This window comes from Carlito syrichta, unplaced genomic scaffold (assembly GCF_000164805.1).
Source record: "Carlito syrichta isolate Samal-C Ts95f unplaced genomic scaffold, Tarsius_syrichta-2.0.1 Scaffold314375, whole genome shotgun sequence".
Lineage (NCBI taxonomy): Eukaryota > Metazoa > Chordata > Mammalia > Primates > Tarsiidae > Carlito > Carlito syrichta.
Window position 1 is genome coordinate 104265 of NW_007258471.1, and position 24390 is coordinate 128654.

At 43.3% G+C, this 24390-nt stretch overlaps 1 protein-coding gene across 1 annotated transcript in view; it reads right to left on the reverse strand.

The window, feature by feature from the left end:
* Positions 1 to 24390, reverse strand: part of SLC22A15 (solute carrier family 22 member 15) — a 64588-nt gene that overhangs the window by 34556 nt on the left and 5642 nt on the right. The window contains exons 3-6 of the mRNA XM_021719308.1: positions 9573 to 9705; positions 8462 to 8626; positions 5926 to 6055; positions 707 to 922 (exon numbers count right to left, since the gene is read on the reverse strand). Of these exons, the coding sequence (XP_021574983.1) occupies positions 707 to 922; positions 5926 to 6055; positions 8462 to 8626; positions 9573 to 9705 (644 nt within the window). The remainder of the gene's footprint in view (positions 1 to 706; positions 923 to 5925; positions 6056 to 8461; positions 8627 to 9572; positions 9706 to 24390) is intronic.

The window sequence follows — 24390 nt, forward strand, 5'->3', positions numbered from 1 at the left end:
GAGTGAGACTCCAACTCAAAAAAAAAAAAAAAGAAAGAAAACACAGAGCATTATAATTCAAATGTGTTATCAAACTTTTTGATGCCAAACCACAGGTAGGTTTTTTTTTTCCTTTTTATTTCCCTTTTTTTTGAGTCTCACTCTGTCACGCAGGCTGGAGTGCAGTGTTAGGATCATGACTCACCATAGCCTTGACCTTCTGGGCTCAGGTGATGCTCCCTCCTCAGCCTCCTGAGTCACTAGACTACAGGCATGCGCCATCACGCCTGGTTAACTTTTTAATTTTTTTGTCGAGATACGGTCTTGCTATGCTGCCCAGGCTGGCCAAGGTAGGTATTTTTAAAGTCCTATTTAGAAACTCCTCTGTTTCTGGCATGCTTGCTTGTTTTCTTTCCTTTTTGTGGGGAGGAGAGGAGGGAGGTTTACATGTTTACATCAGATACCTCAAGAGCAAAGACATGTTTCTGATGTCTACTTAGTCAAGTCCACGGAACCTGCCTATGGGACGCCAACATCTGCTGCTTGAGGGAGACTACCTCTAAGAGCAAAACACCAGGAGCCAAGGGACAGAGGCCTTGTTTTTGAGACAACCGCCGCATGCTAACAAAAGAGGTAACATTTTCTGTAGCCCTGAAGAAGAAACAGATTAAGAGACCTTCGGCAACCGGAGTTGAAGATCGACAAAACACAGCTTAGATACACTCACCAGATGAACATCAGGACCAGAGTGTGTCCTAAGAGGACCCGGTAACGGAACAGATCCAGGAAACTTCCCGTCTCCTTGTGGCTCCTGTTGGCTGGGTACGTTAGTGAGAACGTGCACTTGAGCTTGCGGTTCCTTTTGGCGATGAGGTACAGTGCCTCTTCGGCCTCACTCAGTCGACCCTGGGAGTATAACCAACGAGGTGATTCAGGAATGAATCTGAAAGAGACGTCATTAAAGCCTGTATATTCATATGGGTACACGTGCACAGGAAGGAGACAAGTCACCCACTCAGTACGCAGATTCCCTGACAAATGGATTATGTGCTAGGCTTAAAGCTTGACTCTCCCAAGGATACAAGAAAGGGAGGGGTTACAGCTTTCAACAGCACATCAACATTAAATGGTGGCCTATATATCACGGGAAACCAAGAACTGCTTTCCAAACAGCAGTTTAAAAAGGTACAAAGTATGCATTTATTTTAAAATAAAGTTTAACAGATGAAGAGTAAGTTGTGTCCAGAGTAACACAAATTCTTCATAAAGCACCGGTCAGAAATATGGCTCTAAATCCTAGCCAAGTGTTGGAATAATACTGTAGAGACCCACGGAGCTTTTTAAGTTCCAAAAAAGTCTCACAAGGAAGTCAGAAACCTTTATTATCTCATCAGAAAAAAATGAATTTTAAAAAACTGAAGGTGCTTTTAACACAGTGACATATTATTTTTTTTTTTTTTTTGAGTTGGAGTCTCACTCTGTTACCCAGGCTGGAGTACAGTGGCCACTCCCGGCCACTGCAGCCTCGACCTGTTGGGCTCTGGCGATCCTTCCGCCTCAGCCTTCCAAGTAGCTGGAACTACAGGCACGCGTGACCATGCCTGGCTAATTTTTGATTTATTGTAGAGATGAGGTCTCGCCAAGTTGCCCAGGTGGGTCTCAAACCCGCAGGCTCAGGCAATCCACTCGCCTCGGCCTCCCAAAGGACTGGAATTACAAGCTGAGTCACCGAGCCCAGCTGTGACATATTATTTAAGAGTTAGAGAATATTTTAAAAACCACGCATAAAAACAAAACAGTTTATCACAGCTACTTTTGAGCACTACTCTTCCAAAATACTCAAATCACCTGACACACTAGCTTTACTTAGTATGTCCTGAGGATTTTTCCTAATCCTCCAAACCTTAAAGAATAAAAATTATTTCCTGGTTAACTTCTAGTTGTAATAAAACATTAGGTATTTTCTAATATAACTATAAAGGGTTGGACAATTCCACTGCCACTGATATTTTCAAACAGTTTCAAGACTTAAATATCATGCTACTTCTTGCCTCTTCATCATTTTGCATACACTTTTAGAGGACATTTCAAAGACAAAACCATGGCAGGAACATAAAAGCCTTGTTTGCTAAACACAACAGCAAGTTCTTTTTGATCTAATTTGACATAATCTGCCTAAAATAAAACTTGGATGAATATTCTTGGTTATTTAAGGTGCTTTGTAGAATTCACTGTGCCTTTAGCATGAATAGTGAATCAGCCACAAACTCTACAGGATTTGGAAACTTAATGGAGTGAGTCCATCAATAACCATTTATTGAGCATTTCCGTTTTGTGCAGAGCAACGTAATAGATGCTGAGAGAAAGGTTGCTGGGAACAAAAAGGCAGGAATTTTCCCAGGAGCTTTGCTACTGGGGAAGGGAAGATTCATGTATCACATTTGACTATCAACAAAAGTAGAAACAAAGGATGCCTGCAATGTCCTGAAAAAACTTCTTATTTACTTGTTCATTGCCAGTTGATTACTATTACTGGCATACAAGTAAATAATCAAGTAAAACACCGTTCTGTTGGAAGTTAGGCGGGCAGATCATGAATTGGACCAATTGGTCCTATCCGTGGGTCGGTATACAATGCTACTTTAGCAATGTTGCCTCTGCTCAAAAATGTTCTATGAATATCCTTAAACGTGGCAGATCTTTATAAATTAAGGGATCAATGGTTTTAGGCAAAAAATAAAACATATTCAAGTATTGTGGAAATAAAATTTTAATATGAGCTACTATGTAAACGACTTGACTAAGTCTAAATAAGACTACGGTGATAAATATATACTGTGTATGATAATAAAAATTAGAACTGAGCAGGAGGGGAAGGAGTGAAAAAGAACTCACAGAAGCCAGGTGTGATGACTCATGCCTATAATCCCCAGCACTTTGGGAGGCTGAGGTGAGAGGACTGTTTGAGTCCAGGTTTTCAAGACCAGCCCAGGCAACATAGCAAGACACTATCTCTACAAAAAATAAAAAAAATTTAAAAACAGCAGGGAGTGGTGATGCACACTTGTAGTCCCAGCTACTTAGGAGGCTAAGGTGGAAGGATGGCCTGAGCACAGAAGTTTGAGCCTATGGTGAGCGGTGATTGTGCCACTGCACTCCAGCCTGGGCAACAGAGGGAGACTCCAACTCAAAACAAACAAAAGCCCAAATATTAACAGTCATTATTTATTTCTGGGTAATGTAAGCCATTAAGCCTCTCTGTGTGTTCAGAATTACTGACAGGCAATAAAAATTACTTTTGAAATTTTATGAATACTTTTTAAAGATGATATATGAGAGATATTCAGCCTTTGAAAATTTGGCTCTGAGTTAATAAAACTACTTTTATTTGGGAAAGAGTTTATCTTGACCATGAACACTTAAGGCCTTAAATTTCTCTGCATTTTGAAAGCTTACTTATATAAAGGGTCATCTTGTTGCCTGTACAGATTTGGAAACATGAGTTCCAACATACGCAGATTATGCATACAAAACAATAAAGACATCTTTTTGAAGGAAAGAGAAGGCTTTGGGACAGGGGTAGGGTCACCTGTGCCGTGGTCACCTTCAGAAGTTAACATGCTACTTTAACAATGTTGCCTCTGCTCAAAAATGTTCTATGAATATCCTTAAACGTGGCAAATCTTTATAAATTAAGGGATCAATGGTTTTAGGCAAAAAATAAAACTCATATTCAAGTATTGAGGAAATAAAATTTTAAGTTAGGTAAAAGTGTTTCTAGTAAACAAACAAGGTATACAACACGACTTCTAACGTTGCTGATGGCTAATTTGGAAGGTGATTCTGAATGTCCTTGTGCCAACATCTGTCCATGGATATGAAGAATCTGCCGTATGCACGCAAGGTCCCAGCTTTGTTGCTGAGGGAAACGAAATGCTAGAGCCAAGAGTCTGCTGCTGTCAGAGAGTCCCAGTTTAGAAAGAGAGGCCTAGGTCTGGCGTGAAGCAGAACCCATGCCGCTCTAAGGGCATGGGCTAAATGCTGTAGGATTCAGGGGAAAAAAAAAGAATGACTGGTAGCTTGAGGTATGGCCAGGAAAAGCTTGAGCGGACGGCATCTGAGCAAAAGAGCACGGCGGAGGAGGAAGGAAATAAGCGGAAATGGGAGAAGGGCCTGAGCACCGAGTGGAGGCACAGAGCAAGAAAGCATTCAGTGCACACCGGCAGTAAGTCGCTCGGCATGCCTGAATGCAGGAACAGGAAGGGGGTGGGAGGAACTCAGGAAAGTTAATTGGAGGCAGACTGTGGAAAGCCTTGCATTCCAGGCTTAAATCATATGTGTTCTTTTCTCCCTGCTTTCTATTTTTCCTGACCTGAAATTCACTTCCCAGCGGGTAGATGTCCTCACCTAACACTAAGCAGAAACTAACTCCGACTACACATTCAGAAAGAGAGAAGCAGAACGGCTTGGATTTTCCACTGAAGTGACACTACTCTTGAACGAAACATGATGCCGGGCATGGTGGCTCACACCTGTAATCCCAGCACTTTGGGAGGCAGAGGTGAAAGGATTACCTGAGCCCAGGGGTTTGAGACCAGCCTGGGCAGCTTGGCAAGACCTCGTCTCTACAATAAATCAAAAACTTAGCCGGGTGTGGTGGTGCTTGCCTGTGATTCCAGCTACTTGGAAGGTTGAGATGGAAGGATCATCTGAGCCCAGCAGGTCGAGAGGTTGAGGCTGCAGTGGCGTGAGCGTGCCATTGCACTCCAGCCTGGGCAACAGAGTAAGACTTTGACTCAAAAAAATAAAATAAAAGGAGAGATGAGAGCCAGACTGGGTGGAGAAGTGGAAAAGTTATTTATTTGTCAATTTTATGTAAATGCTTATTAATTCAAGGTAATAGCAGCCACCTATTTAGCAAGCACCTTCAAAAATTCACAACATGCAAGCTAATAAAATGCTGTTTCCCTTTCTAATAAAATTGCCTCACCCAAATTCATATAACTAAATACATTTAATAAATCTTGCTTTCTAAATAGGTTGTTTCTACTGTTTTCGTTTTTGTACAACGGGAGACGAAATGATGTTTTCACTTAACAATTCTATAATTTTCAAAAATAGTATGGTAACCAATTCAGTTCAATCCCCATCAAATCTCAATTTAGAACCTGAATAAAGAACGCCATCTGAATTAAACTGCTACAAAGGTCTTCCTCACTTTATGTCACAGAAGAAAACAGGTACCAGTGGGTAAAAATTCTGTTTATACCAAAGATTTTTGATAATTAAAATGAGCGATCTGATAGCTCAGGGAAGAAAAACCTTTCAAAAACCACATGAAAACTTCTGGAGAAATGACCTAAGTTGGTGGCTCACCTTGTAGCATTCTGGTGTCTTAGAGTACCACAGTGCGACATATTGGGCAGTCATTTATAGCACCCTTCCCCGCCCTGGGAATCATCCTCTTACTGCTATGAGCACTCACTTGCACTCTAAGGATTTCTCCCATATCTGAGACTCCTTCGGAGTCCACATACAGAGGCCCTGGAATGACACTCATCTGTAGGGAGAACAGTTGCCACCACAAATCCAATCTCAATACACTGCTCTACAACTTCATACCTCAGTCACACCCTTAGCCTGAAGACCTTTAGGCTTGAAGTGTTAGGTTAAAAAAGAACTCGGTTGCTTATGCCAACAATTTGAAAGTTAAAATGCGGTCTACTGAAAGATTACTGGAAACAAAGGATACTTGCATTCTGAATTAATTAAGTGTCTCTCTTCCCAGGAGCTGCCAAGAATTGGAGCACTTGCAGAATTTAATTCTTCACCAAAGTCAGTGCAGGCAAGCTCCTGAAAGGGAATAACGCCGCTCATTGACCCGCATCCTCTTAAGACAGTCCTCTGACTTGTTAAATTACAGCTCTAAGTGGAAAAACTACTTACAAAGATAAGAGAAAGACCACTGTTCCCTGCAGGTTAACCAGAACGGCCAGGGTCCTCCAGGAGCGGATGAAGTATCCTAACAGGGCGTACTGAGCAATGCCGACCGCAAAGAAGAGGCCACCAATCGATCCTAAGTCAGAAGAGAGAACTGTCACTGGAGAAAGCACCATCTGCAGTAGCATTTCCAACCCCAAGTCCCAGAGCCAACTCCTTCCTTGTGAGATGTCAGCCCTACGCTGGCAAGTGTAAGAAGCAGACCAGAAAAGAAAAAAAATCCACACAAAGTTGAGCATCAGAGGATAAAACAAACAGAGGCCAGAAAATTCATGAAAAGGCGGGAGGACAGATGAAAAACAGAAACCATATGGGGACAAATGAATTTTAAGAGTCTGCCCAAATGCTTTCTGCACTGACTGCCATACTGACATCTGCCTGAACCTGTGGCTGAGGCTTGGAAATATTTTGGTCATATGGGTGATACGGTTTTTGGGTCGTGAGGTCACTGCAATCCTTGGACTCAATCTTCATCACAGAGGCTGTTCTTAGAAATCTGCATCTTAAATCACAACCTGTTCCCCCAATCCTCCCTGTTGGCCTTCCCCACTTAATTTATCGCCATCGGAGATATGACATTTTGTATTTATTTTTTTCTCATCAGTCTCTCCCAAGTAGAAAATAAGCTCCCTGAAGCATGGATTTTTGTCAGCATACTGATGGAAAAATATCAGCCATGGCATTGTAGACAATTTTATGCTTTTTGATGGGCATTACCAGCTTGCCCAATATTCTTGCAAATTCCATACCTCTGACACACTTTCTATAACTGCTACTGTTGTTATTAGTAGTAGTCATAGCTATTATTTATCGAGCATAATGGTTCTGCATACTCTGTCCCTGCAGCAGATACCATTATGAACCACAGAGTGACATGAGGAAATAGCTCACTGCGACTAAGTAAGCTGTCTAAGGACACAGAGCCGTGTGTGCAGGGCCAGGACTTGACTCCAGGTCTGTCTGATGGGAGGCCTGGATTCCATACCGTTCCCCTTTCTTACCTCCCTGCTATGGAAAGGCAATTTCTGTGGGCGTTCCTCAGCAACAAAAATGTGTTGATCTTATTATAAAAGTTTTCTATAATAACTATGCAAAACAACTGTTTTCTTTAATTCCTGTCCATAGCTTATTGCTCTATAACAGAAAAACAGTGATTTGTATACTGTTTCCCCTAGCAAAAAGGAGGGGGGTCAAAAAAAGGGGAGCTGAGGCCAGTGTGGCTCACGCCTATAATCCCAGCACTTTGGGAGGAAGAGGCAAGAGGATCGCTTGAGCCCAGAAGTTCAAGACCAGCCTGGGCAACAGAGTAAGACCTCAACTTTCTTTTGGCCCAATGCATGTAACAGGATAGGAATAATTCTTGCATAATCTGGTAAGAAGGAGGTAGTATATGTCTTTTGTAAAAAAAAAAAAAAAGCAACTTCTTGCAATAACTACAGCCAAATGTGAATATTTTAATGGAGAAATATGAGCTGTACATGAAAAATATGTATTCATAGCCAGGCATGGTGGCATGCGCCTGTAGTTCCAGCTATTTGGAAGGCTGTGGCAGAAGAATCAAGGCTGTAATGGTTGTGAGCATGCCACTACCCTCCAGCCTGGGCAACAGAGTGAGACTCCAACTAATAAATAAATAAATACTATATATATATATATATATATATTTGTATGTATTCATGATGCTCTACGTGAGCATGATTTTAGACTTCAGAAAAACTGAAATCAAAGGAGAGAGTGCCCTCAGTCACATTTTTATCAGCCCCGTGGTCAACCTGCTTCCCAGGTCAGTATAAGAACATGAGTGGTCCGCATCCATTCATTGTCAAATGAATGAAAGTGAAACAAACAAAAAATCTGCAACCCTAAGTCCACAAGTAGAGTCTCAGAAACAGCCACTCTCTCAAGACAATATTTATAACCTTTTAAAATCGCTTCTCTTACAATGTATGCAGTTCTTAAGATAATGGGATTGTTAAAGGTAATTCAGAATATGGCCTCAATTGTGGAAATTAAGCATCAGTAAGCAATGCTACAACAGTACTATTTCCAACTTGAGGAGAATGGCAAGAAGGGCCGTGAAACAAAGATTTAACAAAATATCCCAAGAAGGTTCCAAGAAAGGAGTTTCTAGTATTTCCTATGGCCTGACTCTTTTCCAGTTCAAGTTCAAGTAAGAAGTGGCTAACAGCCTTCTGAGGAAATGGACACTCTCCACAATAATCTGTGGGCAATCTATGAGGCCGGGGCAAGCTCACATCTGTGAGGCAGGCCCTGAGGGGAGACTTTCGACACAGGAATAGGAAACACTCGTTCAAAGTCATACAGGTCAAACTCAGGAAAGTGACCGAACAGTTGGCTAGAGTACCCCCCCCTCCCGACAAGTCCCAATGCATTTCTAGACTCAGTCTAGGGTTAAGCGGGTTCCCTAGAAGATTTCTTGGAGCCACTCAGCAAGTCCTGATCGGCCCGATCTAAGCAGTACCTGCCAGCGCCCAGTAGGCGGTGCCCACACATTCATTCAGCAAGACGAAGGCCACCAGCGACATCCCCCCGTTCATCACGCCCACCAGGAAGCGTGTTATTGCGAAGAACTCATACGAGGGGGAAAATCCATTTGCAATTGCAAATAAGATGTCAAGAGCAAAACCTAGGAAGGAAGAACAATATTCAATAATCCAGAGGCAAAACAGCAATTGATGAAAGTAATACATTATACTCATTAGTTTATAAAAAGAAACTTACAGTGTCTGAGCTATGTTTTTGTTTGAAGTTTCTCTTAAAAACTATTTAACTCAGCCTGTAAGTCCAGCGCTTTGGGAGACCGAGGTGAGTGGATTGCCTGAGCCCGCCGGTTCAAGACCCGCCTGGGCAACTTGGCGAGACCTCATCTCTACAATAAATCAAAAACAAACAAAAAAATTCAGTCGGGCATGGTAGAATGCGCCTGTAGTTCCAGCTACTTGGAAGGCTGAGGCGGAAGGATCGCCAGAGCCCAGCAGGTTGAGGCTCCCGGCCACCGCACTCCAGTCTGGGTGACAGAGTGAGACTCCAACTCAAAAAAAAAAAAAAACAACTATTTAAAAAAAAAACCCTGAGGTTTGCTTTCTTTTTTATACAATTTCTGTCAATCATACCGTTTTTAATTATTCACAGCATTGCTGGAAATGGAGCAATCCTCACTCATACTCAACTTGTCAAGAGTACTACACCAAGTCCTTAGAGTTCATTTGAAATGAATCAATACACAGAGATAGAAGGAAATGGACCCAGCAGCCTGTCTCAATCTTTTACTGCTCTCCTTAAAAAGAAACATGGCTTAAATAAGAATTTGAGGGCTGCAGACAGCACCATCACCCACGAAAAGTTTACAACACAAATATCTGGTTTTAACTGGGTGGGCTAGTCAGTAAAAAGTGCTTGGCCAGAACGAACTCGGGCTGCAGGTTGGCCTCTTGCCAGTGTAATAAACATCAGTTCTGTGTCCACATGCCAATTCCTTGAGAACCTTAAGGAAATAGTCACCTAATTATTTTCACAAGAACCTCAGGGATATAAGTCCTCTCATTCAGTTCATGAACCCTCTAACAGATTACCTGTGAGATAGACTTTTTTCCTTCCGAAGCGATCCGAAAGCTGACCAAAAGAGATAACTCCAACAAACACACCACTGAAGAAGAAAGAGCTTGCAGCACTGACTTTGTAAGATCTGTTGGCAATTAAAAACCACTAGAGGAAAAAAAGACAAAAGAGAGACATCTAGGTCATAGAAAAGGTGAATGGATTGAGTTAGCTATTAAAAAACCAAATGCACAACAAAAACTTATCCACTGGAACATCTACATTGCATGACCCACCATTAATCAGAATTCTGTAAAGCATCCTTTCTCAGACAATATCCAATAACATTTTATCTTCAGAAACATTAGAAATAATTATTATTTATAATGAACTCCCTCAGGACTCCATACGTATCTTATTACAGAATTGAACACAGTATATAACAGCTAATTGTTTATGCATCTGTTGACTAAGTCCTTCATCCTAAAGCCTATATTTCTTGAGAGGAGGCACCCTGTCCCCTTCATTTCTATTTATCTGATGCCTAATGTACTACAGAGCATACAAGACTCAGGAAGTTCAGGCGTGGTGGCTCATGCCTGTAATCCCAGCCGTTTGGGAGGCAGAGGCGAGATAACTGCTTGAGCCAGGAGTTCAAGACCAGCTTATGAAACATAGTGAGACCTTGTCTCTACAGGAAAAGAAAAAGACGGGAATGAAAAATAGGTAAGGATAACATCCCCTCACTAATGCTGTGCTTTTCTTCTGAATTCTCCTGTTCCTCACATGCAATTCTTAACAAGGTTAATGACATGCTTTACTTAGCTCTTCTTTGATTTACTATTTCAATCATAAACAGAGAGTTATTACTCTTTTTAAAAAATCAGGAAATTACTATTCTTGGTGGCAGTCACAATAAGAGAGATGTGATGGAAGTGATATGACGCAAAACTGAACGATGCTTCAGACATTTTTTTTATCCAGGTACTTAATAAATATTTGACTATTTTCTACTGGAGGTAAACTACTCTTAACCACTAGAGCACAGAGTGAATGAGTGGGACACAGTCCTTGCCCTCCAGGAGTATAAGTTCCAGTGGAGTAAGACAGTACATAAGCGAACTCATTGAGGAGACTGGAAAGAACCGCTTTAAATAATGTGTGCAGGGAGGGCTTCTTGGAGGAAGTGACACTTGTGGCCTGGATGATGAGAAGTAACCAATCATGAAAGCTGTTTGAGAAACCTGAGAGTAAGTACAATGGCCTCAAGATAACACCTCCCAGTGCTTCTAGTGCAGGTGGGATAACATGAGACCACAGAGGCGGGCAAGCGTCAGGGTCAGGCCCCGGGAAGGAGCTGGGAGTTTTTTCTAGTGCAAAGAGAGGACACTGAATTACTGAGTTTAAGTCGCTAAAGATTATTCTGGCTACTCTGTGGGAATGCATGGCCATAGGGAAGAGGGAGCGCCACGCCACGGGGTTACTGCAACAGGTCAAGAGATAACAGTGGCTGGAAGAGTGTGGAAACAGCGCTGATGGAAGGAGCACAGGGCCTTGGGATGCCTTCTGGAGACAGAACCGGCAGATGAGGCTGCGGTGGGAGACAAGGAGAGGGGAGGGACCTGAGTCTTGAATGCTAGCCTCTCAGTGGATGGCTGTGACAGGTATTGAGATGGAGAAGCCTGCAAGGGGTACCAGGTATGTGGTGGGACTTAGTTCTGTGTGGACAAGCTCAGGCAACTCCCCGCTATGAGATACCCACATGGTGATGCCAAGCAGGCATGTGGATACGAGCCTGGCATTCATGAAAGAGGTCGCAAAGATTTATGAAACCAAAGATAGAGAAGTCCCAGGACTGGGGCCCAGGACATGTCCGCTTTCAGAGGCTGAGTAGAAGCCATTACAGAAAACTCACCCGTAGAACTCAGACAGATAGCAGGACAGCAAGGGAGAGCTTGTTTCTTCCTGCCGCTCAGATGCTTAGAAGAGGGAATTTGATTCAGGGAGGAAGCAGTGGTCAAATAGGTCAAGTGCTGCATGAGAAGTCAAGGAAGATGAGGATGAAGACAGGACAGTCATATCTGGAAACAGAACGGACACTTACAAATACGGATTTCAGTAAAGTGAGACTGGAAACCAGAGCACAGAGTACTAAAGAACTGCAGGAGGTTGAGGAATACAGACAGTAAATGTGTACAAAGTGGTTTCAAGAAGTTTTACTGTGAAGGAAAGCCAAGAAATGGAACCGTATTTGGATAGGTATGAGAGGCTAAGGATTATTTGTGAGTGCTTTTAATTTTTTTCTGATTCTGGGTCTTACTCTGTCTCCCCGGCTGGAGTGCATGGCATGATCACGGCTCACCACAGTCTTGACCTCCTGGGCTCAGGTGATCCTTCTGTCCTGAGTAGCTTGGACTACAGTTGTATGCCACCACACCCAGCTAATATTTTTTTGTGTGAGTACATGTGGAGATGAGGTCTCACTATGTTGTTCAAGCTGGTCTCGAACTTCTGGGCTCAAGCAATCCTCCCACCTCGGCCTCCCAAAGTGCTAGGATTACAGGTGTGAGCCACTGCACCTGGCCTGTGTTTTTTAAAATAGCATATATTTGAGCATGTGCGTATGCTGATAAGAGTGATCCAGCAAAGAATGTATACTTGCAGGAGAAAAGTGAATAACAGCAAGAAGGGATGGGCTTGAGTGTACAAAGTGAGGAGGCTGGCCTTTACCAGAAGTAGGAAGCCTGCCACTGTACAGGAAATGAAGACAGAATGTGTTCAGAAGGAGGCAGTGGAGGGACTCCTGATGAGGCCTGACTGCTACGTTTTTTTTTTTTTTTTCTCCCAAAACACCCAGGGAGATCATCAGTTCAAGGGAGTGGATGTGGAGGGTGAGTTCGTTGTTTAAGAAAGATGAGAAGCATGATCACCTAAGGAGGGGGACACGGAACGTTCCAGGGAAATGCTGCATGCCTGCTGGACCACGCCAAATGCTCCCTTGAGCTTTGCAGTTAGTGGTTGTATGAGGAGGAGGTTAAGAGTCAAGCTTACACAAAGTCGGGGGTTTTCCAGGAGTTCCATGGAGAGAGAAAGGGAGCTGAGGGTATTTCCACAGGAGTGATTAGTGTATTATACATTATGAGATAAATGATGGTTAAGAAGAAAGGGGATGACGGGTGGTGAAAAAAATGTCACCATCAGGGCCGTCCCCTATATTTTAACTTCTCTCCTTGTCCCATTCTTGCCTTAACTGAAACTTAGTTGTTCCCTAACAAAAGCACTTGAAATGGGTCCCTGGGAATACACCCGGAGGAACTCAAATCATTCTATGGAAAAGATACCTGTGCATGCAGGTTTATTACTACATTATTCACAACAGCAAAAATATGGAACCAATCATGCTGCCCACCGAAGGAGGACTGGATAAAAAAACATGTGGTACATATACATGATGGAGTATTACGCAGCCATAAAGAGAGACAAAATTATTAACTTCGTAGCAACTTGGATGGACTTAGAGGCTATAATACTGAGAAACAAAGAACCGAGTCTCACATGTTCTCACTCATAAGCAGACCTTGAACAACTATTGTAATATTATAAGAAAGGAATTGGCAGTAGTAGGAAACTGCCAGGGGCGGGTGGGGGCATAATTGGCAGTAGTGGGAAACTGCCAGGGCACACCTCATCAACAAGGGTACCTGTATAATGAACATTTGTATACCTAACCCTGAATTGTACCCCACATATTTAAAAGAAAAAATGTAAAAAAAAGAAAAAATAAATGGATCCCTCTCAGCAGGGCACGGTGGCTCACGCCTGTAATCCCAGCACTTTGGGAGGCCGACGGGAGAGGATTGCCTGAGCCCAGGGGTTCGACACTAGCCTGGGTAATTTGGCAAGACACCATCTATACAATAAGTTAAAAAAAAAAATAGCTGGGTGTGATGACACGTGCCTGAAGTCCCAGCTGTTTGGAAGGCTGAGGAGGAAGGATTGCCCGAGCCCAGCAGGTCAAGGCTGCAGTGGCTGTGAGTGTGCTACTACACGCCACTCTGGGAGACAGAGGGAGACGGGGACTCAAAAAAAAGGATCTCTCTCAACTGGAGGTTTTTCTTTTACACTCAGACCTGAGGTGCCTGGGATATGAATAAATAAAACTTCAAAATCACCAGCTCCTCTGAAAATCACATGATCAGACTGTGTAGCCCACTACCTTTCTATGACAGAAACTGTTAGCTTGTTTTAAAATATTTCTTCTTTCCTTCTTCCAGAGTAACAGAACGTTTAGCTGGGCACATGGCCACTCAGAATGAAGACTGCACGTCCCAGCTTCCCTTGCGGTTCGGTACAGCCACGTTACCGAGTTTTGGGCGATGGGATGTAAGCAAAGACAAGCTCGTGGCACCTTCCGGGAACCTGTCTTCTGAGACAGCAGATTTCTTCTCAGTCCCTTTTTCCTTTCCACTACATGCTGTGGACAATACGCCCATGTGAAAGACAGCACTTCAATCTGGAGCCACAATGCAGAGGGCCACACATTAGGGATCATAAAGGGAAAAGCTGGAAGGAGGCGGGGTCGCTGAGAACTGGCCAAGGGCCTGGGCACTGGCGTCGCCTTCAAGGTCTCCGAGGGTTCTTGACCTTTGAGCACTCCATCTACTCTCAGAGCACCGCCCCCTAGTTTTTCCATCTCATTTCTTCTGGTGCTTCTACTTCAAGCATTCTTCCACCCCTTCAGGGTCTCCAATGACCAAACTCTACAGTGAGTATGACCTGTGTCCTCAAAAAAGATGAGATCATTTTAAGAAGCCCTAATTTAAGAATCTGTAACACAAAGGGCATAATACGTTGTAAAGTTGCATATAAAAGAGATTAAAAGAGCTGTGGCATTTGAAGAAGTTCTGTTTTGCAAAAAATGAATTTATTTGGGGTACATGAGTTCTGTGGTAAGATTTTCAACTCACAAAGACTGCCTAGGTCTAAAAATTTATTTTAGACATTTTTCCAGGTCTAAAAACGAATATTAGATATCAGGCTGTCCTAGAAAAGTTAGGCCTGCATCTGTCACAGGGATATCCCTTCTCTTACACTGACCAACAAACAAGGCCTAACTGTATTCATTCTTAATACCTCGAAATTCAAACACTTGCTTTTCTGTTTTTGATGCCCCTAGTGTTTGTTTGGCTATTCTCATGCTTTTAAAATCTTGTCTGCAACTTTAGCCTTGATTATTCTGTACCTCGATCTTGGCTAGTCTGTTTATATAGTCAAGTTATCTAGGCTTACACTGGCCTGCTTTATGCTTACTCAATAAGAAATGACTAATTTGTCAACTCTATAATCAACTATTCTGTTGCCACACTTGCAGAACCTCTCACACCCATCAAAAAGGCTACAATACCATCCTTCCAACAAGTGGGTAGCTGTCTACTTGGGTGGTGGTTTTAGGAAGGAGTAGCCCAAGGGATGTTTAACCAGCAAATTCCACATTCTGATTCTCAGGCTGCCATTTCCAAGTGTCAAAGTCATTGCTAGTAATTTTTCTTCATGACAATGCTGGTTGGCCTAATGCATCTTCCTGCTTCTCCAGAATACATTCAGGAACTGCAGAAAAATTGCACGGTAGATTTTTTAAAACTAAGTCAGAGAATGTGAAGCTGGAGCCCAGGAGATCTCCCTGACAGATCTAGGTGAACTGAAGGTGATTGACACAGGGATGCCAACTCACCGATTCAAGACAATGTGTTGACAACCAGCTCATCACATCTCTCATGCCCCAGCATGTGAGATTTTGGTTTAAATGTTTTGTTTTGAATTCTTAAAGTTCTCCAAGTGTTATTTAAATATTTATCATATACCTACCATGTGATCTAGAGATGTTTTTGTTTGTTTTTTTGGTCAAAGCTCAGACAAGATACGTTAGGACTGTGATCTCTATAGTATCTGAGAAAATGTATCAGGGTAACCTATTTTTAAGGTTTTGGAAGGAGGTCACCCACCAGACTTAGACTCACTTGCTAGCTCCTTTTCTTGTCCCTTTGATCAATACTTAATACCAGGGTAAAACCCAAACCAGCACATCACCAGGACGTTGGAAACTAAGCTGTAATAAACCTAAATGTGAAGAGGAGGACAATCTCCAGGCTTTAGATTTTTAAGATCATAAATTTATAAGTCACTCAAGCCCTTATCGACCAGAGATGATTAAAATAATGACTTTCCTATTTGTTGTTGTTGTTGTTGTTGTTGTTAATGACAGGCCAAATTCTAAAGCTACAGAAGGAATGTTCTTTTTCACGTTACTTTTCTTCAAATTGAAAAAACACACAAATTGAAAAAGCGGGAAATCTACTTTCCCTTTCCCATATATTAACAGAAAGGAAGACCGTAAAGGCAAAATATTTTCAGTCTCTCAAAGTTGAGGACTTAAATCTATTTTTATTTTATAACCAACATATGTATTTTTGTTCTTATGAACTAAGTTGAGTTTATACATCGAGCAGTCATCACACACTGTTTTCAAAAAGGAGGTGAGGGGCACAGCATTGAAAGCACTTGTACAATCACTCACTGGTCTAAAGAAAGCCGACCTGTGAGGAAATCAGACAGAACTGGGTCAGAACCAATAGCAGGTGATTCCAACAACAACAAAAATGAAAGGAATGTTAATACGGCAAATACAGGAATGGCAGAGGCAGGCTAAAAGGGCCTTCCTGGTCTTTAAGAGAAAACCAGGTGAGCAGAAGAGAAGGGCGCTGAAGCAGAGATACCCCTGGCTGGGTACTAACAAAACATTTGGGAGGTGTTTTTGTTTAACATTTATGTTTTCACTGCGCAGAGGCTGAGAATAAATGGCATGTCCCCATGAGAGATAAAGTACTGATGTGTCAAGAAAAGCTGCTCTAGCCGCAACACAGAGGATGGAATGGAGGCGGCAAGCAGGGGAGTGGAAAGAGCTATCGCAGCAATTCAGGCCCACAAAGAACAGGGTGAAGGCTTCAAGAGGAGAATGGGCTCAAGCTACATGCGGAGACCTGCCCTTCGGAGGTGAGGTCTGGGCTGACTCATCCTTGAGCAGGTATTGTATGAAGATACTAGGATGGATTAGAAAAAAAACAGATTGAGTGAGGCTTGAAGATGAGTGTTTTTTTGAGTCGGAGTCCCACTCTGTCGCTCAGGCTGGAATGTAGTGGCACGCTCAAGGCTACCACAGCCTCGACATGCTGGGCCCAGGCAATCCTTCCGCCTCAGCCTTCCAAATAGGTGGAACCACAGGGCATGCCACCACACCTGGCTAATTTTTTTATTTATTGGAGAGATTTGAGGGGCACAGCCCAGGCTGGTCTCGAACCTGCGGGCTCAGGCAGTCCTCCACCTCTGAAAGTGCTGGGATTATAGGCATGAGTCACCACACCCAGCAACTGAAGATGAGTTTTAAAGGAAGGAACAAAATATGTCTTCAGCCTCTCTCTTGAAATCATCAAGTCTTAAGTTTTATGGAAAGTCACAAATCAATTAAATCATTTATCTGACAGCAGAAGCACGCTCTGAAAAAATAAGTTATTGCCTTAAAATGCTTATATAATACGAAACCCACAATTAACATATGATTAATAATGCACATATATACTTATAATATATATAATAATATGCATATACATATTAATATATATCAAAGCTATGTCAAATAGGAAGGCTGTTGTACTTTGTCAGAGACAATTAATAACAAACTTTCACACAGTACTCTCCTCTCATCTCTAACAGTCAGGTTTTGGCACATAAATTATAATATACTGGTTAAAAGCTTTTTAATTTTTTACCCTCAGCATGTGTTCCATTCAGGAAACTACAGAACAATCAACTGAGTATTAGAAGGAATACTAGCAATAAGTGGGTGCTCATGACTTAGAGAGTGTCACAGAATCAGGTATTGCTAGAAAGGAGTATGGAAATGAGAAAAAAAAAAAGGTGGCATGTCAAGCATGAAGTGAGGGTTACTGGCCTATGTGTTTGGGAAACAACAGAGAGAAAGCTGGGCTAAGGGAAAGAGAATACAGATGATCCTTGACTTACCATCGACAGGACTACCTCCCGATAAACCCGTCATAAACTGAAAATACCTCAAGGTGAATATGCACTGAATACACCTAACCTTCTGAACATCATAGCTTAGCTTAGTCTACCTTAAATGTGCTCAGAACACTTACAATGTCTACAGTTCGGCCAAACCATCTAACACAAAGCCTGTTTCATCATGAAGTGTTAACTACCTCATGTAACTTACAGACGAGGGTAATGGTCGAGAGCAGTGGTGGTGGTTGACCCTAGAGACTGTGTTGCTGACTGGGAGTTGCAGTCACCGTCACTGCCCAGCATCACAAGAGAGGATCCTATGGCGTCAGGCTAGCCCAGAAAAAGATCAAAATTTAAAAACTGAAGTATGGTTTGAATATTTGCACTTTTGCACCATTGTAAAGTCAACATTGTAAGTTGGGAACCATCTGTAATGTATTTTAAAATCAACTTCCAAAGTGGTTGTTTCTTTTCAAATGTGGCTGATTTTTTTTTTTTTGTGGCTGATTTTTGTTCCCAGGTTTATCTCATTCTACAGTATGTTTTAAACACAAATACCTAATCATTTCTATTTTTCAATGGACTGTGTATCATTTACCTACTGTCTACTTGACATCCTGGTGTAACCACATAACACTTAGAAACGAACCATCTCCAGGTTTCTATTTTTTCCTTCCTCCATCTAGTAGCACTGTGCTGCCTCATACTTCCTATTCTACAAGAACAGATATTAAGAGATGTTTCTTAAATTGGTCATGAATATTAGCAAGACCAGGGAGCAAGGAGGCCCTCTGCCATACTGATTCCAAGAATTCAGATACATGCCCAGGCTCTATTCTGAGCAACTCCTCACTGGTTCAGTTCATGTCTATCAAATTTGTCTCTACTTCCATTTTCCCGTGACCTAAATGGCCTACTTTTTCCCCTTCTTTTTCTAATTTATGGTGACATTTCATGGAATAATAGTTGAGAAGCATGCCATAACCACAGAACACTCTATGAGGGGGCAGTACACAGTAAATAAATAATAACTTATATTAAGCTTTTACACACACTGGGTCATTTCTCTACCCTGGAAGTCTATGCCCTTTCTTGCCCTCTTTGTTTTGGCATGGGGCAGGTGACTGTGCTAGCCACATACGAATAATGTAGAAACCCTGGCTTGCAGAAGTCTTGGCAATGGCATGGCTATTCAAAGAAAAACAAGCATATTTTTCATTCCACGTTTGCCACAAAGCCTGACGCCTTCCAGAAATGAGTCCTCTTTGTACATGCTGTGACCTTGTCTTCTCAAACTCCACCCTCTACCCCATCTGCTCCCCGGTGAACTCCTATTCATCCTCTACCACAACACACCATTAATCTTGCCTAATTCACCCCAGTAGAGCTTACCACTCTCTCCTTTCTGCCATGTCTCTCTATTTTTGCTTCTAACACAAGGCAAATTACCATGTGTTCATGCGTCTCTCCTCTACAATACTGTGAGCTTCTTGAGGGCATTTTAAAAAAAATTACAGAGATGTGGGGGTATAAGTGTGACAATTAACCACATAGGTAGGCTGCATGCGGGGGAAGTTTGGGCTTCCAACTGGTCCTCCTTCCCCTGGTAGTGGTTAAGGGCATATTTGTATCCCAAGTGCTAACCTTAGAGTGTTTGCCAGCACTAAATAAATATTTGCTGACTTATTTATGTAAGAAAAGCACATGCCGTAGTGTTCCAGGCATCTTTCCATATAATACCTCCACATCACTACTTCAAACATCAAGTTATGAGTTTATGGGCACGCAGGGAACCACCTAACTGGTCATCATTCCTTGGAGCCACCAAATGACATTCTCATGAAAGGAAATGTGAGAGATATTTGGAATCTGAGGGGTTTTCCTTCTTCCTATACCGAAGCTAACATCTAAAATACTTTGGTTAGCGCGTGCCTGTAGTTCCAGCTACTTGGAAGGCTGAGGCGGAAGGATTGCCGGAGCCCAGCAGGTCGAGGCTGCACTGCACTCCAGTCTGGGCGACAGAGTGAGACTCCAACTCAAAAAAAAAAAGTGTTAAAATACTTTGGTTTTATCTTTAGCTCCTGAGAACACTTCAACTGGTCCACAAACATCCCCACTAGGAGAAGAATATACGCTCATGCAGGGGTAAGAAACGTGCTGTGATGATGACACATGGTATAGAAGGAAGGGTCCTACAGGTTGGAGAGTGGCATCTAGCCCCTCACCTGGTTGCCGTTTCCCTTCTAAAAGGTGAACTTCTTCAGGGGCCTAGGATTGTTCACTCGTATGAACTCAGCCTTCCTTGAAAAGGGGGCATGACCACATGGCTGCTCAGGACACAGCTCACCTGACTACAAAGAAAAGGAAGACGAACATCCAGGTGGGCCAACCAAAGTGGGCAAACAAGACTGGGCACACGCCTGCCGATAGAGCTCCTTGTCGCCCAGGGTCGTGCTTTGATGAAAACCAAATCATATTACAACTGCCGCAGCCCGCCCCAGACGCCCAGCTTGTCAGCATTTCAAGGCTGCAGGGCTGAAACCAACAGCACAGCATCTTCCCAACACCCCTACAGCACGTCCTTCAGGGTTCTACACAGCCAGAGAGCCAGCTATGGACTGCTGTGAACAATTCTGAATGCTTCTGATAACAATTCTGGCCAAACTTTTGCCTTACCCGGCCTGTATGTAAAATAAAAATATTTACAGCTTTGTACAGGAAAATCTTGCTTCAGGAGAAAATCTGGTCATCAGGGGCCTCCTGTGATTAGAGAGGACTTGGACAGGGTATTTCAGGAACAGTTTCATGGTGATTAACTAACTTGCTTCATTTCAATGTAGTTGTCACTCTGAATTACCACTTAATGGGTGAAGCGTGCAGGCTATAACAATCAGTGGTACAGGCGTAAGGAAGCAAGACATTTTAAAAAATTAGCCCCTAAAGCAATTAATTGCAGGGAATTTTTCAAACAATTTTAATACTCTGTCTTTTGACCCTAGGGTATGGCTTACGGAAAATATATTAATCTCAAGATAATAGTCAGTCAATTTTAGCTCTTCAATATCCACAGTGATATTAAGGATTCCAACCTTACATTTTTTGGTTGCAAACATTAATTAAGCATGATAATTGTGTGTCTCTGTGATATTTGGTGCTTTCTGAATGAGTCAGAGCTCAGGGAATAATCTGAATACAGCAGACAGCAATTTGCTACATAAATTCACCCCGATGGCTATTAGCTCATTTTAGAATAGTCGAGGCTCCTAGGTCAGAGAGGATTTTTGCATTAAATACCAAGTTAATCACAACTACTTAATCTTTCTTTTTTTTTTTTTGAGTCAGAGTCTCACTCTGTCGCCCAGGCTAGAGTGAGTGCAATGGCACGATCACAGCTCACTGAAGCCTTGACTCCCTGGGCTGAGAGGATCCTTCTGCCTCAGCCTCCTGAGTAGCTGGGACTATACTATAGGCATGTGCCACCATTGTGGTTTTATTCTTTGTAGAGAAGAAGTTGTGCTATGTTGCTCAAACCTCTGGGCTCAAGCAATCCTCCTGCCTCAGGCCTCCCAAAGTGCTGGGATTACAGGTGAGCCACCACACCAGCCTACTTCACATTTTTAATGCAGTCTCTTGTTTTTCCCAAAGTTCTTTTACTTTATTATAAGGCACCAGTGAAGCATCGCCCCTTGCGCCCTCATCTCCACCTCTCAGAGCGTATGAGTTCCATGTGGTTTCTCACACTCTACTTCTGCCTATCCGGGTGGTGATCCCAGTTTCGGGGTGGTGTGGGTGGCTTGCAAGTTTCCAGCCGCTGCTACTAAAATGACAAGAGTCAAGGGAAAGAGAGCAGCAGAGCTGAGGACAGTGAGAAAGGTGATCACGGCACAGACAAAGCTAGCAACACCAGGCAGGATGGCACCATCGGCCACTCTTTAGCCGGTGTTCCTTTGGGGCTACTGGTATCTGCACTGAGCTGTAGTTCCAGCTATGTGGGAGGCTGAGGTAGAAGGATCTCCTGAGCTCAGAAAGTTGAGGCTGCAGTGAGCCATGATCGTGCCACAGCATTCCAGCCTGGGTGACAGGGTGAGACCCTCAACTCAAAAAAAAAAAAAAGTAAAACAAAGGAGACCCTTGTTGGGTCTTCCCGAATCTACTCAGAGAGACGTGGTGACAGCGTTGTCCCTGGGGCAAGTGGCTGCTGGGCTCTGAGCATACAGTGAGCTGCCGAGGAGCACAGGACTTGTTAATTTTATTTAATTCTCCTGTGTTCTCTTTCATTACATCAGGAAGCATGTATGTTTCTCTGGGTTGGACTGTCAATAAAGCTTAACTGAATCATTAACACTTGCATTGTACTTGAGGGTGTTTTGTGGTGTGGGGGACTCTTCCCAGGTTTCTCGTGAGTCTGATACAAATACCCCGAGTCACATCACCTCAGAGAAGGCAGGCACCAACAACCGCTCCCAGCTGGCTTGTCACCCTGCCTCCCTTCCAGCTGCTGTCCTGTGCCACAGTGGGAAGGGCCCAGGGATCAGTGGCCAGGCACCTCTGTTTACTATGGGGCACTGAGGAAGTCACCCAGCTATTCTGAGCCCGTGTGTTCTCACCTTTTTAATTTTCAAGCCAGTATTACTGTGTTCCCTTCCCGCCTAGAATTCACTTTGCCAAAGGCACTCTTGGGCAGGTGACTGGCAGCATTTTATTTAGCTCAGCCCAAGGTGCTCAGAAAGAAAAGAAACTTTTAATCTGAGGAATTTGAGTACCTCCTAAATTATCAGGTCTGGAGAGGCACTGGAAGGAGACAGCAGTCATGTCCCAGCCCCAGCCCCTGGAGCGAAATGATCATCTCTTGAAGCTTCCTGCTATGTGGACTTCCTGCTATGTGGACTGACTGGCGCCATTAGCGGCTATACGTTAACCTAAGGCTGCTGCATGCTGTATGCCGTAACTCCTACAGGTCAATAGTGGAGAAACCATGAGCCCATTTTATTTCTGTAAGTCACTGAGAATTCCTCCCAAACAACTTTGCATCCACCCCCTCCTTGTTCCCTTTTGCCTTTAAAACCCTACTTGCAACAGGGCACTTCCCACCGTTAACTGGGAAGGACTTTCTGGGTAGCTTGTCCTCACTCTGGCTCACGTAATCTCTTTACAATTTTATTTTGTGCCTTGGTTTTTTTCCATTAAATTGACATTTTGTGTACTATGTATCATCTTCCCAGGGTCACAGTGCTAACCTACGTTCTGGCCAATCCACCAAGTCCACTAACGTTTCTTTCCATTGGAAACTAGCTACTGTGACCTATCCAAAAAACACCTAAAAGATGTGCCTACCAGCCAGGCATGGTGGCTCACGCCTGTAATACCAGCACTTTGGGAGGTGGAGGCAAGAGGATTGCCCGGGCCCAGGGATTCAAGATCAGCCTGGGCAACTTTGTAGGACTTCATCTCTACAATAAATCAAAAAATTAGCTGGGTATGGTGACACACATCTGTGGTTCCAGGTATTTGGAAGACTGAGCCGGAAGGATCTCCTGAGCCCAGCAGGTTGAGGCTGCGGTGGCCATGAGCGTGCCACTGCACTCCAGCCTAGGTGATAGAGTGAGACTCCAACTCAAAAAAAAAAAAGACATGCCTACCAATTTGGATTGGAGAAGTTTCTAAAGAGCACGATCATTAAGAGCATGAACTTCTTTGTTAAGACAGATTAGGGTTCAAATCCCAGCTCTGTCCTTATTAGCTAATACAGACCTCAAGGAGTCTCCATTTTTCATCTGTAAAATGGGGAAATAATTCCTACCTCATAGAATTATTTTGAGGATCAAATGAGCTAAGGGCTATTTTATATACCACAATGCCTGGTGTATAGAAAGCACTGAACAAAGCTCCTAGTTATTTTAATAGCTTAGTAGTGGTGATGGCGGTGATTGTTGTTGCCATAAGCCACAGAGTCACAAAGATAGCCAAAACATGGTTTCTGACCTCAAAGGACTTCTCAAAAATAGAGCTGAACTACAAACAACCGTCTTGTAAGTAAGTGCAAACACAATGTTACCAGAGCAGAAGCCAAGGTGTGTTCACTCCCAGGAAGTGTACTGAGGATTCACAGAGAAAGTGACAAGGAAAGCGGGCCTAAGACAGTAGGTTGGGATGTTACCAGTAGAGGCTGGGATAAGTGGCGAGGGTATTCCTGACGAGGTCACATGTTTAGGCTGAGAGTCCAGGGCATGTGTGGGAAACGGAAAATATTCCCAGGAGTGGGGAGGGCAGGTGCAGAGCAGGACTGGAAAAGGACAACTGAACCAAGCTGTGAAGTGTGAAGCGTCTTGAGCATAGCTCATAGGGTGTCTCCTGGGTGGAGACACACTGGAGGCTTCTGAGTGAGGAGTGACAGCGCTGGATTGTTGTCAAAAATCCTGCTTTTGTGATTGCTTGAAACGTCAATTTAGTAATTATCCTTTCCCATGAGGACTCCTAAGGAAAGGCCAAGCAAACTTCACCTTCAGCATGCCCACTCTTTGGAGACATGCCCCATCCAAAGGGTGATAATCAAAATAGTCAACGACAGGTAAGGCTGGCTGGGGCCGCAGTGCAAACACACACATATACGTGCACGCGCACACACCCAACCCACCAGGTAACGGGTTTCTCAGCCTGGGCTGAAGATGAGAGCAGGGTATGTGGCTAGCAGGCACTCATGTCCCCACCAGGGAGTGGTCAACGGGATTTGGCGGACGAGGCTGACTAGCGTGGCAATCAGATCGAGAGCTGGTAAGG